This window comes from Urocitellus parryii, chromosome 5 (genome assembly GCF_045843805.1).
Source record: "Urocitellus parryii isolate mUroPar1 chromosome 5, mUroPar1.hap1, whole genome shotgun sequence".
Taxonomy (NCBI): Eukaryota; Metazoa; Chordata; class Mammalia; order Rodentia; family Sciuridae; genus Urocitellus; species Urocitellus parryii.
The window spans coordinates 65,827,049-65,843,776 of record NC_135535.1 but is presented as its reverse complement, the minus strand read 5'-3'; the positions used below and the strand labels follow the sequence as shown (position 1 = coordinate 65,843,776).

The 16,728-nt window shown below is 36.6% G+C and overlaps 1 protein-coding gene across 1 annotated transcript in view; it reads right to left on the bottom strand.

Moving 5' to 3' along the window:
- The window catches only part of Fam186a (family with sequence similarity 186 member A), a 61,230-nt gene that overhangs the window by 3,544 nt on the left and 40,958 nt on the right, over positions 1–16,728 (bottom strand). Inside the window, exon 5 of the mRNA XM_077799063.1 lies at positions 769–961. Within this exon, the coding sequence (XP_077655189.1) occupies positions 769–961 (193 nt within the window). The remainder of the gene's footprint in view (positions 1–768; positions 962–16,728) is intronic.

Genomic DNA, 16,728 nt, shown 5'->3' with positions numbered 1-16,728 from the left:
GGAAATCTCTCCTATTCTCATCTTTTTGTCATCTAGAGATCCAGCAAGTATTCCTATTGTCAAGTATTCACTGAACTTCTAAATTGGGATAGTGGGTTAGATGGTCTCAAGATATATGTCCACCCAGAATCTACAAATGTGTCTTTATTTGGAATAAGTGTCTTTTGCAGATGTAATTAAGAATCTCAAAATTAGATCATCCTGGATTAATTGGGTGTGTCCTAAATCTAATGATGTGTGTGTGTGTGTGAGTGTGTGTGTGTGTGTGTGGTGCTGGGGATTGAACCCAGGGCCTTATGCATATGAGGCAAGCACTCTACCAACTGAGCTATATCCCCAGCCCTGACATGATTTTATAAGAGTCAGAAGACACACTGGGAAGAAGGCCATCTGAAGGCAGAGATTGGAATTATGTGTCTATAAGATAAGGAATGCCAATGATTGCTGACAGCCACCACAATCTAGGGGAGAGGCATGGAGCAGGTTTCTCCCTCAGAGCCTGCAGAAAGAACCAACCGTATGACACTTTGACCCCAAGAATTTCTAGCCTCATTCCTGTTTTAAATTATCAAGTTTGAAGTAATTTGTTACAGCAGCCCGAGGAAACTGATATACATGGTGCTTTCAGGTAAATGTTGTTTTCAAAGATTACCAGTTTTATTCTTGTTTACAACACACTGGAGGGAGGGAGGGAGGGAGAGAGAGAGAGAGAGAGAGAGAGAGAGAGAGAGAGAGAGAGAGAGAGAGAGAGAATGGAAAACAGGTTACCTGGCTAAATAAGGACATCATGTTCTTCAGGCACCGACTTCGTTTCTGCTCTAGAGACTTCTGCTTCTCAGTCCAGACCTGCATCACCTTTTTCTGGTAGTCATCAATTCTGCTCAGCATGATGTAGAGGTTTTGCATCTCATAATCTTTCCCAGTGTTTTGGATAGTTTTTAATTGCTTAATTATGTTGTATCTTGAAAAAATTGACAAGAATTAGATTAATATAGTTACTGAGCCTAATTCAGCAAACCTGTGCTCAGTTTCCTTGAACTCTCATCACGTCTAGTAAGTAGAGAGGTACGGAATGAGATGGGGGGCTTATTTAATAAGACCTTAATCTAGTTCCCTATATGAATAAACTTTCAGAAATCCATATGGCTATAAAATTTGCATGAACACATCACAGAGTTTTCTAGTGTTATAATAGTGTTGCTTAATATTATTTCAATATGTAAAAATTTTAATATGCCTATTTGTAATAAAAATTACCCTAGGAAACAAAATACTTTTTTTAGTGTTCATATGTATCTTACACATAGGAGGTATATATAACACAATTATGAAAAAGGAAATGTCCATGCCTTCAAAGCATTTACAACCCAGAATAGGAGAATATAAATTAACTGAGAAATAAAAGCAAAAAGTAAACAATTTTGACAAGAGAAATAAAGAAGGCTTTATTGAAAGATGTCAAAAGGGATCTTCTTCTTCTTTTTTTTTTTTTTTTTTTGGTGATGCTGGGGATGAACCCAGAGGTGTTCTACCACTGAGCTACATCCCCGAGCCTTTTTATTTTTATTTTGAGACAGAGTCTCGATACATTGCCTCAATGATCCTCCTGCCTCAACTTTTAGTAACAGGATTACAGGCATATTGCCACCTCACCCAGCTTAAATAGGATTTTGAAGAATAGTCATAAAAAATATTCTTCCTTCTGTCTCTGTCTTTCCCCCTCTTTCTATAATGTACACCACCACATTTGGTTTTCTAAGCAGATGAGTCTTGCCATTCCCATTCTACAGGAGAGAAAAAGAATCTCTTTAAAGGTAAGCAATTTTTCTAAAGTTGCAAAATTAATAAATAGCAGATTTGGGAAGCAAACCCAGATCTTCTCTTTCTACAATAACGTGTGTGTGTGTGTGTGTGTGTGTGTTGTATGCGTTTGTGTGTGTGTGTGTGTGTGTGTGTGTGTGTGTGTGTTGTGTTACTGGGGACTGAATTCAGGAGCCCTCTACCACTGAGCTAATTCCCCAGCCCTTTTTATTTTTAAAATTTTTGAGAAAGGGTTTTGCTAAGATGCTGAGGGTTTTACTAAATTGCTGAAGTTGGCCTTGAACTTGCTATCCTCCTTCCTTAACCTCCCGAATTACTAGGATTATAGGCCATCACACCTGACTGCAAAAATAATATTTATTGAAGTGTGGATCCTGACACCTGGACTAAATTATTTGAGGGACTACCCCAAACCTTTTGAATAAAAAATTTGTTAGTATGTTTTAGGAATCTATATTTAAACAGAATCTGAGGGATATCTTGGAAGTTTGGAAAACAGAACAGTGAAGAACGGAATAAGGGGAATCCAGGTTGAAGGAATGTTATAAAGGCTCAAAAATGAAAGCTACATTTTTTCAGTGGTAAATATTCTGAGATTTTTTAGACCATAGATATGTTATGAAAGGATTATAACAAAAAATGAGACTAGAATGGTTGGATTATTAAAGATCTTCAAAGGTATATCAAGGAGTTGTTATTTTTTTTGATAAGTGATATAGACCTATCAAAGATTTTTCTGAATATATATAATATATATATATATATATATTATATATATTCACTCAGGTGAATCAGTAAGATTTATCTGAGGTTTTCTTTTAATCTCTATAAAGTAACTTTTAGCTCTTAGGTCTCCTTGTGGGTTAATACTTTGGAACCTACTATATATGGATCATTTAATAATTAATTATATTTTAATTTTCTAATAAGCCTCTTTTTCACATCAGAGTCTTTTTTTTTTTTTTACAATACCTTTATTTTATTTACTTATTTTTATGTGGTGTTGAGGATCAAACCCAGGGCCTCCCATATACTAGGCAAGTGCTCTACCGCTGAGCCACAATCCCAGCCCCTTTTTCTTTGTCTTTTGAGATTATGCAGTCCTTTGAGGTTTTCCTCCTTGATTTTTCCTTTTTGAAACCATATCACATTACTTGGAAAAGTTAGTTTTTTCTAAACTTAGGAATTTTATTGTTCATGCATTTTTAGAGAAAATTAATTTTAACAATCTGAATGTTTAGTTCAGTAGTAACTGATTAAAGTCTGCCATTTTCCCTCTCTATCATTATTTTCACTTATATTTATAAAACATTGTTCCCATCCTAAGGAATTTTTTTTATGGAATATATTTTATATTTTCTGAATATCTAGTATGGATCAATTATTATGTTAGAAACTTTAAAATTTTTATTTGAAGTAAATATTATTACATCAATTTACAAACAACATATCTGATTCTCAAAGAGGTTCATAGCTGAAAATTTGAGCCAAAATCTCTTTCTGAAGTCTACATTTAAAAGAAAGTATGATTCAGATTTGAGTATAAAACTATTACAGTTTCCTACTTCAAGGAAACACAATATAATATTTAGTATAGTATAAACATTGGAAAAGGGTTTTTTATAATGTTTTTGTTATTCATGGAAACAATATCTTTATTTTGTTTATTTTTATATGGTGCTAAGGATCAAACCCAGTGCCTCACGTGTACAAGGCAAGCGCTCTGCTACTGAGCCACAACCCCAGCCCAGAAAAGGGATTTTTAAAATCCAGTTCTGCCCCTTACTAGTTGTGTAACTTGGGCAAATAGGATGAACCCAATTCCCCATCTGCACCTTAAATGAATAATATAAAGTTTCTATTTATTGTAGATGCTTTATAACCCCTGTAGGTACATAACAAGTCTAAATTATTTATCAAAAATTTCTCCTCAACTATGAAATATTTCTCTTTTTTTGAAGGGGGAGAGAGAGAGAGAGAGAATTTTAATATTTATTTATTTTGTTTTAGTTATCGGCGGACAAAACATCTTTGTTGGTATGTGGTGCTGAGGATCGAACCCAGGCCGCATGCATGCCAGGCGAGCGCACCACCGCTTGAGACACATCCCCAGCCCTGAAATATTTCCTTAAACAATCCTAGATTAGACAAAAATTGTTTCCTTTAGTCTGTCAGTTTTTACTATTTCAAGAGTGCAGTTTTTCTTTACTAATTCTACTAACTGGTCTGACATGGATGGCATGGAATTATGCTGTTGAAATATTTCCCTAAATAGAAATTCTGTAAGTCAGTAGGAAATATTTGACTGGTAATTCCACTGTCATCTTTATATTCCTTCAAAACTTTTAGGTGGATGCCATCTGGTCCTGCTTATGTTTCTGAGTAAAGCTTTATTCTCCTTAAATCCATCTTCCATATTATTGGCATTTTAATTCCCTTGTTAAGAATTATTTGGTTAATCCTCTACAATGTACAGCATGAAATACATGCCATTTAGGATTCTCTTTTATCTGGCTTATCTTTCAGTCTCCCCACCCCCCCCCTTTTTTTTTGGTACCAGGGATTGACCTCAGGGACACTAAACCATTGAGCCACCTTCCCAGCCCTATTTTGTATTTTATTTAGAGACAGGGTCTCACTGAGTTGCTTAGTGCCTTGCTTTTGCTGAGGCTGGCTTGAAATTGCAATCTCCCTGCTTTCTCCTTTATTTTATTTATTTATTTTTATGTGTATTGAGGATCAAATCCAGGGCCTCACACATGGTAGGCAAATACTCTACCACAGAGCTACAGCCCCAGACCCTCCAGTCTCATCTTTAGCAACATCTCCTTTTTTTTTTTTTTTTAAATATTTTTTAGCTGTCAATGGACCTTTTTTTTTAAATTTATTTATTCATTTATATGTGGTATTGAGGATCGAACCCAGTGCCTCACACTTGCTAGGCAAGTGCTCTACCACTGCTCTTCCAGCCCGCAACATCTCCTTTATTCTGTGTTCAACTGCCTTTCTTTGTTCTGCTATACTCTCTGACTTCCCTGTCTTACTGGTTCTTTGAGAGACAATTCAAGGGTCCAGATTCTCAGAATCTGTACCTAATTATACCCTATCCTGACTCCTCTTCTGTACACTTTGTACAAATGCCATAATTGTTATTTCTGTATCATACTACATAATCATCTTTTCGTGTGGTGTGACTATCTCTGAATAGACTTCGAGATAGGAATTATGGCTTCTCTATCTTTGTAGCCTTCCATCTCCCCCGCCTTGGGCCTAACAATAAACAGCTAATATTCAAAAAATGCAGATGAGGGTGGGGCTGGGGCTGTAGCTCAGTGGCAGAACACTTGCTTAGCATGTGTCAGGCCCTGGGTTCGATCCTCAGCACCACATATAAATGTTTATTTTTAGCACCACGTAAAAATAAACAAATAAAATAAAGGCATTGTGTTAGTCTACAACTACAATTTTTTTTTTAATGTAGATGAAAAAGAGACAGGAAAAGGGTTCAGGAATAGTGGGATGAAATTGATCAAATTATACTATGTACATATATGAATAGACCACAGTAAACTTCACTTTTAGGTATATCTTTGAAGTGCTAATTTTAAAGAACTGTAAGTAAATAGAAGGAAAATGACTAGAGGAATGAGATTGGGAGAGGGAGGAGCAGAAGGAAATGGGGACTAAAGTGGAGCAAATTTTATTCCATACATATATAATTATGTCAAGGGCTGGGATTGTGGCTCAGTGGTAGAGCGCTTGCCTAGGACGCGCGGCCCTGGATTCGATCCTCAGCACCACATAAAATAAATTTTAAAAAAGGTATAAAAATAGAGGCATATATAATTATGTCAAAATGAGATTCATTTTAGTTGTTATAGTACTGTAGGATATACTAGGTATATATTATAGTATATAATGCTAACGTATAGTACAACATTATGTATATCTACACTGCACTAAACATTTAAAATGTTGATGAATCAAATGAGCCTATCTAGTAATCAATCACATTTAGTATCTTTGAGGATTTTCCTCAATATCTAAAGAAATGAGATGTCTCAGTATCATCTGGGCTAGTTTTACATCCTCACCATCATCCCTTCTTTTGTTTATTTCACTGATCATGTGGTAACACAATCCTATATTTTATGCCGCAGTCCAGCTTTTAGCATTTAAATACAAAAATATTCCTTCACAAAGGATTCTACAAAACTTGTTTTATTCAAAAATATCTTATATTACTATAATACTTCTCTTACACATAGTATTAGAATTATCTTCACCCAGCCATTCTTGTTAGAGAACCGATAATCGGTCAATATTTTATTCCTTTTACATCTGTTGGTGACTTTTGTTGCCATTTGTTTGTCATTTGTTTGTTTTTGAGACAGAGTCTAAGTTTTCCAAACTGGAGTTGAACTTACACTCCTTCTACCTCAGCCTGCCAAGTAGCTGGGAGTATAGGCAGACACCACCATGCCTGGCCTTCTATTGATGATTTTATTATGGTAGCATTAAATATTTTTTTAATATTTATTTTTTAGAAGTAGCTGGACACAATACCTTTATTTTGTTTATTTATTTATTATTTATTTTTATGTGATGCTGAGGATCGAACCTAGGGCCTTGCACATGCTAGACGAGAACTCTACCACTGAGCCACAATTCCAGCCCCGGTAGCATTAAATATTAAAGAAGAGTTTTCTGGAAAAAAAAAATGACCCTGAATGGGATTAACATTTTTATACAATTAGTATAAAACTAAATATTATTAGGAAATATTGATCTGCCACCTCCAACCAGTGCGGGTAACTCAGCAAAAGAGCTGAATTAAGATCACTCATGTGAATTTGCAGAGACACAAAACAAAACATAGACACAATTTACCTTTATATAAGCTTCAGGGCAGCTTCACCGGCTCTTAGCCTCAGACTCCCCAAAAGGGAGAGCAAGAGAAAATCACAAGAGGCTGATGAGAAAGAGGGAACACGTTCGGAAATGGGTTTTTATTGGGGGGACTCTTGTTCTTAGAAAGTTCTATCCAAAAAAACGGCAGAATGGGCAGGAGTACCAGGGAACTGGTGAGTTAACTCCACCCTAAGGGCACACCCCACTAAGAAGACCCCCTTGCTATTCCAGCAGGCCTCAGACAAGGCCACAACAAAAGCAGTGGTTGGCCAGGGCCTGAGGCATCAGGACTGGAAGGCGTGGTCATTCAATGTGGCTCCCTACATTGATCCATATATTTCAGTTTTTCGTGATTTTACTCAGATAAGTTCATGTCACTTAGTTCTTCAAAATCTTCAGTAAATCTTGAACAAACCAGTTGTCATATAGTGTCAAAGAATTCTCCCAAAACATTACCAAGCCTATATAATATTAAAAGTGAAATCTGCAAACCTCAAAAGAATAGCTAAATTTACCATTACTTAAACTGTTCCAGAGCACAAAAGATAATCTTTCACATTTTTAATGATGCAAACCTAAAAATCAAGCCAAAACACGACAAAGATATGACCAGACCATAAGAAGTAAGCTACCTGCCAAACTTACTCCTAGTTATCAATGGAAAAAATCCTTAATAAAATATTATAGAGTCTACGGTACTTTTAAAGAATGATACACCAGGAACAAATAGATTTATGCTAAGAATGTAATGATGGCTTAATGTAATTGAGTATGTTAATAGATCTAAGAAATAGATCTTGTGAAAATGAAGTATTAAAATCACACTTCATGCTGAGCATGGTGGCACACAACTGTAATCCCAGAGCTTGGGAGGCTGAGGCAGGAGAATCATAAGTTCAAAGCCAACCACAGCAAAAGTGAGGCACTAAGCAACTCAGTGGGACCCTGTCTCTAAATAAAATACAAAAAAAGTGTTGGGATGTAACTCTGTGGCCAAGTGCCCCTGAGTTCAATGCCTGGTACCCCCCAAAATAAAAATAATAAAAAAAATCACACTTCACAAAAAGTTATTTGACAGATTTGACAAAACTCAACATCTGTCATCATCATCATCATCATTATTTTTGGCAGTACTAGGGATTAAACGCAGGGGTGCTCTACCACTGAGTCACATCCCCAATCCTTTTTTATATTTTATTTAGAGACATGGTCTCACTAAGTTGCTCAAACTGGCTTTGAACTTGCTATCCTCCTGCCCTAGCCTCATGAGCTGCTGGGATTACAGGCATGCACTTTTAAATACTCTTTAAGATAAAATTTTCCTGGAAAACAAAACAACATTAGGCCATGGAAATATACTCTTAGTTGTTACTCAGGGCAAGTGAAATAAAAAAAGATGGCCTTGTAGCTGTATCACCAATATAAATTTATTTTTATGGTTTATTATGTTGTTGTTTTCGTGGTGCTGGGGGTGAAATCCAGTGACTCACATATGCTGTACAAGTGTCCTACGACTGAGCTATACCTCCAGTTGGATGTCACCACTATTTTAAAGTACTAACCAATAAGGTACTAACCAATCCATAGGCAAGAGATTTAGATGTTTAAAATTATTATTTGCAAATGAAATTGAGATAGGGATTTAGGATAAAGAGAGAGAAATATTGAATCTTAAAGGAAACACCCACAAGACATTGAGATGTTAGAAAACATAGTTGTAAATCTTGAGAAACATGCCCTTGTAAAATGAGGAAAATTTGCAAGTGCAGAAAACTGGCATGAAATTGTGCAGTTCCACTCTGGATCCCCCTTCAGTCTGGCCCCTGATATATCCCTTCCATAAATATTAAACCTTCAGCCCACATCAGAGCTGCTTCTCAGTTATTTTTCTAATATTTAAAAAAAAATTTAGGAGCTGGGGCTGGGGCTCAGCAGTAGCGCACTTGCCTGCCATGTATAAGGCACTGGGTTTGACTCTCAGCACCACATATAAATAAATAAAAGTCTATCAACAGCTAAAAAATTGTAACAAAAATTTTTAGTAATTAATGGACCTTTATTTTTAAAATTTGTATATTTATATGCAGTGCTAAGAATCAAACCCAGTGCCTCACACATGCTAGGCAAGTGCTCTACCACTGAGCTACAACCCCAGCTCATGCTTTCTCTTGAGATAGCCCACATTCACCCTTGAATAAATAAACCTCTCTCTATGCCTTTGTCTGACTCATGGTGAAATTTTTTTCTGTCACGTATGCCAAGACACCCTCTGGTCCTGAGTCGTCCCCCTCTTTTCTGGGAACTCCTTGGACACTTCTCCAAAGACATCTCTTCTCCTGTGACATCTCTTGGCACTCAATGCGAGGCACTGATTTTGTATTAACAAATATTTTCTGTCTTGACTATGACTTATTCTGTTAGTTACTGTAGCTATAACACCCTCCCCTCCACTTTCAAAGATCAAAGAACATAATCTCCACCTACCTCATTTGCCATCCCCTTTCTTGGGTGACTGGAAAAAAAGGCCATGTAAATTCAGGTGGCACTAAGATAACAGCTGAGGCCATCCTAGGGATCTGGTGAGAGTCCGAACTCTAAAACTGTGAAGGAGATCGATCAGTGGTCATTTTTAAAGCCCTTTCTCTCCCTCATGCTGCATAGTGGGAATCATATAGGTTTCTCAGCCTCTGTGGGACTTAAACAAGTATGTTCTTACTTTTTTTCTTCCTCCTTTCCTTGGACTAAAGCCCTTTTCTCCCTTAAGAAGATGAATGCTTATTTATAAAAGCACCTAAGAAATTCAGTAGAATGAATTGGATGTAACTTTCCTATGTTCATATATGCATACATGACCAAGAATGGGAAGTTATACTCCATGTATGTATGATATGTCAAAATATACTCTACTGTCATGTGTATCTAAAAAGAACAACAAGGGCTGGGGATGTGGCTCAAGTGGTAGCGCGCTCGCCTGGCATGCGTGCGGCCCGGGTTCAATCCTCAGCACCACATACAAACAAAGATGTTGTGTCCACCGAAAACTAAAAAATAAATATTAAAATTCTCTCTCTTAAAAAAAAAATAAAAAGAACAACAAAAAAAGCATCCAAGATAGGAGAGTCCCTGAGGCCAACATACCTTGTTCCTGGTGGGTCAGAGGGAACATAAATTGCTTATCTGGAAAATGCAAAAGAGGGATTGGTCTGCCAGTGTCTTGAGTACCCCTTCATTTTGATTCACCTGAGACACATTGTTGGAAGGACTTAACCTTGATGTGAAAAAGAAGCTACCTCCTCCATTAATCACCACAGTCAGACCCAATACACTTAGTGGCCAATCTGACTCTAAGATTCTGCTATAAATCTCTCAGTCTTAAGTTTCAGCTAAAACTCAAATTCTGAGGGAGACCTCTTGACCTCGCTCCCTTTTTAAAAATATCTTTGTACAGGTCTCACTTACATGCACCAGCTAAATTATTCTATCTAGGGGCTATAATTCTATCAGGTAAACAAGGGACTTGTAAAGAGGTGATGCAAAGTCTGTGCCCTGTCAGGAGTCATGATTTACCTGTAGCCTTGAGAGATAACAGTTTCTTAGGCCTGCAGGCACCAGCTCTAAAGTCTAAATTCCTTCATTCTTACCGTGGTCAGATAACTCAGTTGGGGGAGGGAAATAGTTAATCTCACTTCCCCCTTAATTAGGGAGGAAGAAAAAAGAAAAATGTCAGTTTTAAAATGAGCTGTAATTTTCAGAACAGTGAGGGTTATGTTCCAAACATAAAGCAGGCCCCTGTTACATGAACAAATTTTTAATTAAAATTTACCTGACTTTGTCTTATCTCAAAGTGCCTCTAAGCTCTCTACAAGGTTTTTGTGTCCTTGCTATTTAAATAATAAGATATTCTAAATTCTTAAGTGCACCTAGATTATTTGAGATTTTAGGGATGTTCTTCTTTGGATGTTTTTCTTTATTTTCTTGAGGTGTAGGTAGGGGTTATAAAGTACCCTGAAAACTGCATAACAGGAACAAGGACATTCATACTACTGATAATTTGCAGACAATTTGGGACAGACTTGAAGGTCTGGTCCTGATAGACACAAAGTATACCCCAAAGATAAAGTATGGGACAGACTTTTAAAAAAGTTTGATCCTGGTTGGGAACTCAAAGACTACCTCAAGTCCTGTTTTCTTTCCAGAAAACTACATTGGAGGTTATGGGTAATTTAGGGTATATCCCTGAGAACTCACCCCTTGGGTGCATATTAAGCAATTGAAATTAGTTTAAGACAGAGGACTTAAATCAATTTTTTTCCCCATAATGACTTGGTCCCAATATAAATTAGAGAATGGAGGTTTGTTCTGTAAATGGGAAAAATAGATAAAGATCTGACTATCTGGGTTTCCCCCTTCCCTCAAACTGCCTGTAAAAAAAGGTGGGGATAATTAAGCCACAGGAGGTAGCACCCACCTGTAATCCTATCACCTCAGGAGGCTGAGCCAGCCCTAGAAATAGGAGGTGCTAAGCAACTCAGTGAGACCCTGTCTCTAAACAAAATACAAAAAAGGGGGCGGGGGTGCTGGGGATATGGCTCAGTGGTTGAGTGCCCATGAGTTTAATCCCAAAAAAAGGCTAATTATTCAAAGATGTTGTCTTAAGCAGCTTTTCAATGGCTAACTCTCAAACTCTCTTGGGACTAAAGGAAAAAGGAAAAGATCTTTTCCTTTAAAAGATTTTTTTAAAAGTAAAATAGACAGTAATGATAGCTGACATGGATCTATCTCATGGATGGACAAGTGGCCACCTGAACCACTGATTCAGTGTCCGGACATGATTGATAGATCTTGCCCCAGCTATTGCCAACTGTACAGATCTCCCCCTTCACCCAATTGGGAATGTCAGTCCTGACTTGCTTCAGTTTCCTCTCTGGGTGAAAGTTGGTGTGTGGGACTGAGGAAGGCTTGAGACAATTAAAGGCAGCTGACCAGGGCCACTCCCCAGTGCTGCATGAAGATCTCAGGTCCAGAGTCTGACCCCAACAGCCCTAAAGGGTACCAAATATCAACCACCGTCTGTTCTTTCTGTTACTGATTGACTTGGCCCCATGGTGGAGGGCACCCTCATTTGATGAATCTTGGATCTGAGATTAAGTCTTAGTCTGATCTGAGGTCTTTGGGAAAGAGATGACCCATTCATTAATCCCCAGAGCATGAGCTAAGCAGTCTCTGCCTCTTCAAAAATACTTCTACCTGGTGTCTGCCTATTAAACAGGGATCCATTAGGCAAGATTACTGTAATATAACTTCATAATTAGACTGCCTTCCCTAGACCCTCACGAGATTATTTTTTTCTTTGTATTCCCTTTATCTGGTAGGAAAAGGAACAGAAGTTCTGTTTCATTTTATTAGAGTAAACTATCCTTTATCCTTTATCTATCCTTTATCTATCCTTTATCTCACAGAGCCAAATTATTTACTTTCTCTATTGGGGATATCACCCAGAACACTAATGGGCTTTCTTCCCACTTTAATTGAGGAGCATAATATGAAATCATGTTTCTATGAGTATGGAGACCCAAAAGGACAAAGGGAACATGTAAGAAAGTTTTTAAAGGCACAGCTCGATGGCAAATATCCTCCCTTAAACTAAATAGTTATCAAGAAGTTAGTATCCTTCATTCTGAGTGAGGCCCAATTGCCCCCTCCAGTACCCCCACCAAAATTTATTAACTAATGATAGGCTCAGCATAGACAGACTAGGATTCATTATAAGAAAGGCATCTAAGAATTTCATGGGCTTCCAGGTTAACAAGTCACACAGAAAGGGTAGTTAGTCTAAAAGCTTGCATGTTTTTCATGGCCACCCATGAAGGAGGAGAGAAGTTATTACCATGCTGGTAAGGCAGCAGTTAAGTCCAGAGATCATGGAAGGAGAATGGAAACTGCTGACCACTAGAGGCTCCAGAATCTGGGAGACATCACTTAGCCAAAGACAGAGGCTACAGAATCTGGGAGATGTTCCCTAGCCAAAGAGAGTTTCCATGGCACAGGTGTCCATGTTCTGTTCCCTTTTGTTCTTTTTGGTTGTTGTTCAGAAGGGAGCCTTGGCCTCAAAAATAATACCAGGGAACAACCTAATCATAGTTGAGAAAAAGGAAATGCCTGATAATTTTCTGCATCCAAACCTAGCCTGATTACCAAGTAGGAAAATAGAGAAATAACCTCCAGAGGGAAACATAAACTATAACACCACACCATAAGAGACTGGTTTTACAAAAAGGAGACAGATAAACATGATAAAAAATGCCCTATGTATGAGTTGTTGCCTTCCATGTTCAAAACAGCAGCTTTCTCTACTCTTTAACTGCCTATCTGATACACATCTAAAATGTAAGCCACATGAGCAAGTGCCCAAATCAGTTTAAGACCAGAGAAGGAAAGTGTCACTTTTAAATCCAAGCTACTATGGGACATAAAAGACTGTTTTCTCTTTTATTGTGCTCTGAGATTCTGCTCTCTCAGTAAGTTCCTCCCTAATGCTAAAGAACGGGAGAGATTTGGAAGACAGAAAGAAATAAAGAGAAGGGAAGAGGCTACTCCTTCAAGCAGATGTCATTGGATGAATAGAGAGATCTAAACTTAATCTCATTCTCCCACCAGTCCTTGAGAGTCACCCTCTTCCCCACTGCTTGTGGAAATGGTTGGTAGAGTATATAAGATGCCAGTGAGATACAACATATTTTAAGGACACTATGAGAACTTGTTTGTAAAATATATTTCTGAATTAGATATAATGAATATATTCTATAGAAAACTATCAATTAAAGTTTATTCTCATTTTCACATCTTTTTTTAAAAATACATTTATTTTACTTATTTATTTTTATATGGTGCTGAGGATTGAACTCGGTGCCTCACATGTGCTAGGCAAGCACTTTACCACAGAGCCACAGCCCCAGTCCTTCACATCTTTTTTAAAACGATGTTTAATATTATAGTTTTTTTTTTTTTTTTTTTTTTTTTTTTTTGTGTGTGTGTGTGTGAATGTGTGTGGTGCTGAGGATTGAACCCAGGGCCTTGTGCCTATGAGGCAAGCACTCTACCAACTGAGCCAAATCTTCCATCCCATCATTTTCACATCTTTATACATAGTGTTTTTAAATTATAAAAAAGTAGACACCCCATTTACACATTATATTAACTATGTTCAGTTTGGCCCTTATGGTTGTTAAAATTAACAAAATCATGACTTCAATATTTTATAACTCTGAAGAAAATATAAAAATTTAAATATATTAAAATGAATGTGTGGAACTGAGGAAAGCTTGAGACAATTAAAGGCAGCTGACCAGGGTGTAAGTTTGGATATAAAAGTGGGTACCTTATTGTCTACAGGCAGTGGCAATAGAAATCATTTTTTTAAAATGTGTTTCTTTTTTAAATTTATTTTTTAGTTGTAGTTAGACACAATATCTTTATTTTATTTATTTTTATGTGGTTCTGAGGATCAAACACAGGGCCTCTCACATGCTAGGCAAGTGCTCTACTGATGAGCCACAACCCCAGCCCCTTAAATGTGTTTTTGTTTTTTTAATTTGTTTTCTGTATCCGAACCAGGCCTGATTACCAACTGGGGGAATAGGAAAATTGTCTCCAGAGGGAAACATAAAATATAACACGTTTGTCTATAGCATCTAACATAAAACCTTCTAATGAAATGACAGATTGTCAAATATTGGTAAAAAACAACAACAACAACAAAAAGAACAGGAGAGATAGAAGAGATCTGGAAAGGCTAGCTGTGCTAGGTCCTCAACCTTTTGAGGATGCTTAAGAGGTCTGCATTCTATTTTGGAATAACACAGCAGGTATTACCCCAAATCACTGAGATTCAGCTTCAGGAAGCCGATAGGATAAACCTGGAAATATCAGGGGACACCCTGCTTCTGGAGGGGTTTCCTCTTCTCTCCTCAAAAGTTGGGCATAGGGAAGGAAAATTGAAAGATCCCATATGTACAAGTTTTCTTTACCTTGAGAACCTTTTTCTTTAGGAATTCATGAGCTCCCATGTCCTTTAAATACCTGGACTGACTCTATTCTGATCCAAAAGTGATCTCTGGTCTGATGGAGATGTTCTTCATGCTTCTTTACTAGAGTAATTACGTCCATGCAATTTTTTTTTTTTTCAGAACTTGTGCTCTTTTTTTTTTTTCTTTTGTTTAAGCTCATACTTTTTGTGGTAAATTCACATTTTTTTTAAAATTTATTTTTTAGTTTTAGGTTGGCACAATGTCTTTATTTTATATTTATGTGGTTCTGAGGATTGAACCCAGTTCCTCATGCATGCTAGGCGAGCGCTCTACCACTGAGCCACAACCCAGGCCCTCCCCCACCCATTTTGTTCTGCTTAGTCTTGTTTTGTCTAATGTAGAGTTTTTATTTTTAGCTCTGTTTTTTCTTCTGTCTTTTCAGAGGCCAATTATTCAAGGGAAAGCTCAAAAATTTTTGTTTTTTTGTCAGTTTTTAATGTATATTTATGTGCAACTGTATAGCATATGTTTTGGTCCCAAAATTAGCATATAGATAAATGAGTGCTCATAAGTTAAATTTTAAAAAAGAAACAAATGGATCCAAGTGTCTTTTAGGTCACATGACTTAAGCCTTTAAGAAAAAGTTCAATTTAAATTGGCTAACCAGATAAGATTAAGGATGTTTTTCTAAGTGGTCAGGAATTCAGTAAAGTGCCAATTCCTATAAAATGTTTTAAGTATAATGTCCATTGCTTCTAGGCTTTTTCTTCAGCAGGAAAAAGATGACTTATACTGTTAACTACACGAGTCTGATATTCTGGTTTTCATGGGTAACCTAAAGCTAATAATTTAAAAAAATGAATAAATTAGATTAACATAAATGGGATTAGGGCTGGGATTGCAGCTCAGTGGTAGAGCACTTGCCTCGCATACATGAGACCCTGGGTTCAATCCTCAGCACCACATAAAAAATAAATAAATAAAAATAAAGATATTGTGTCCATATACAACTAAAAAATATACATATTAAATAAATAAATGGGATTAATCTTCATAAATGTGGGGGTTTTTTGCTTTCATAAATGAGGGATGATTTCCTTCTTTTTTTGTTTTAATTAGTTACACATGACAGTACAATGATCTTGACATATCATACATTTGAATCAGATGGGATATAAATGTGTTTTTGTTAGAGGAGACCTCCGATTAAATTGCAAAGTTAAAATTACTACTAAAACATCAACTGCTAAATATAAATTCAAGTACTCTTTAGGTTTACTTTGTTTCTGGGTCTTTAGTGAAAACAAGGTTACTAAAATTCTAGCAGGTGTAATTTTATATGCAAAGAATACAAAATGTTTCAGCTGTGTTTCAATTAAAGTATTATAAATAGCATAATATATTTCATCTTATTAGGAGTAATTGGAAAAATTCAGAAATTTCATAAGGATTGTTTCAGAATGTAAATTTAAGAAAAGGTCAGCAACTAGAAAAGAAATACAAGAAACTTCTAGGTATGGAACTAATATATTTGTCCAAGTTTTGTCTAAGTACTATGTAAAAGATTGATTATTACAAAAATGAGATGCATTTATACATCAGATAATAAGTCTATTTTTGATCATCAACACAGTTTCCTAAACATACAAGAGATTTAAAGTTATACTTTGATTTTTGTCACTGCCACTAACCTATGCAGACCTGTGGTTACAGTTACCCTATACTAAGGATTATAAATTTTTCTTTAAAAGTTAAACTTGGGCCAAGTACAGTGGTGCACGCCTGTAATCCCAGTGGCTTGGGAGGCTGAGGCAGGAGGATTGCAAGTTCAAAGCCAGTGGATGAAAGTGTTTAGATGTAAAATCTTAATTAAAAGCCTGGGGTTTCTCAATGTGGAAAGAGAAAATTAAACACAAGTATACAGTGAAACATTTTTCAACAAATCTCAACTAACTTAAGCTTTGAAATT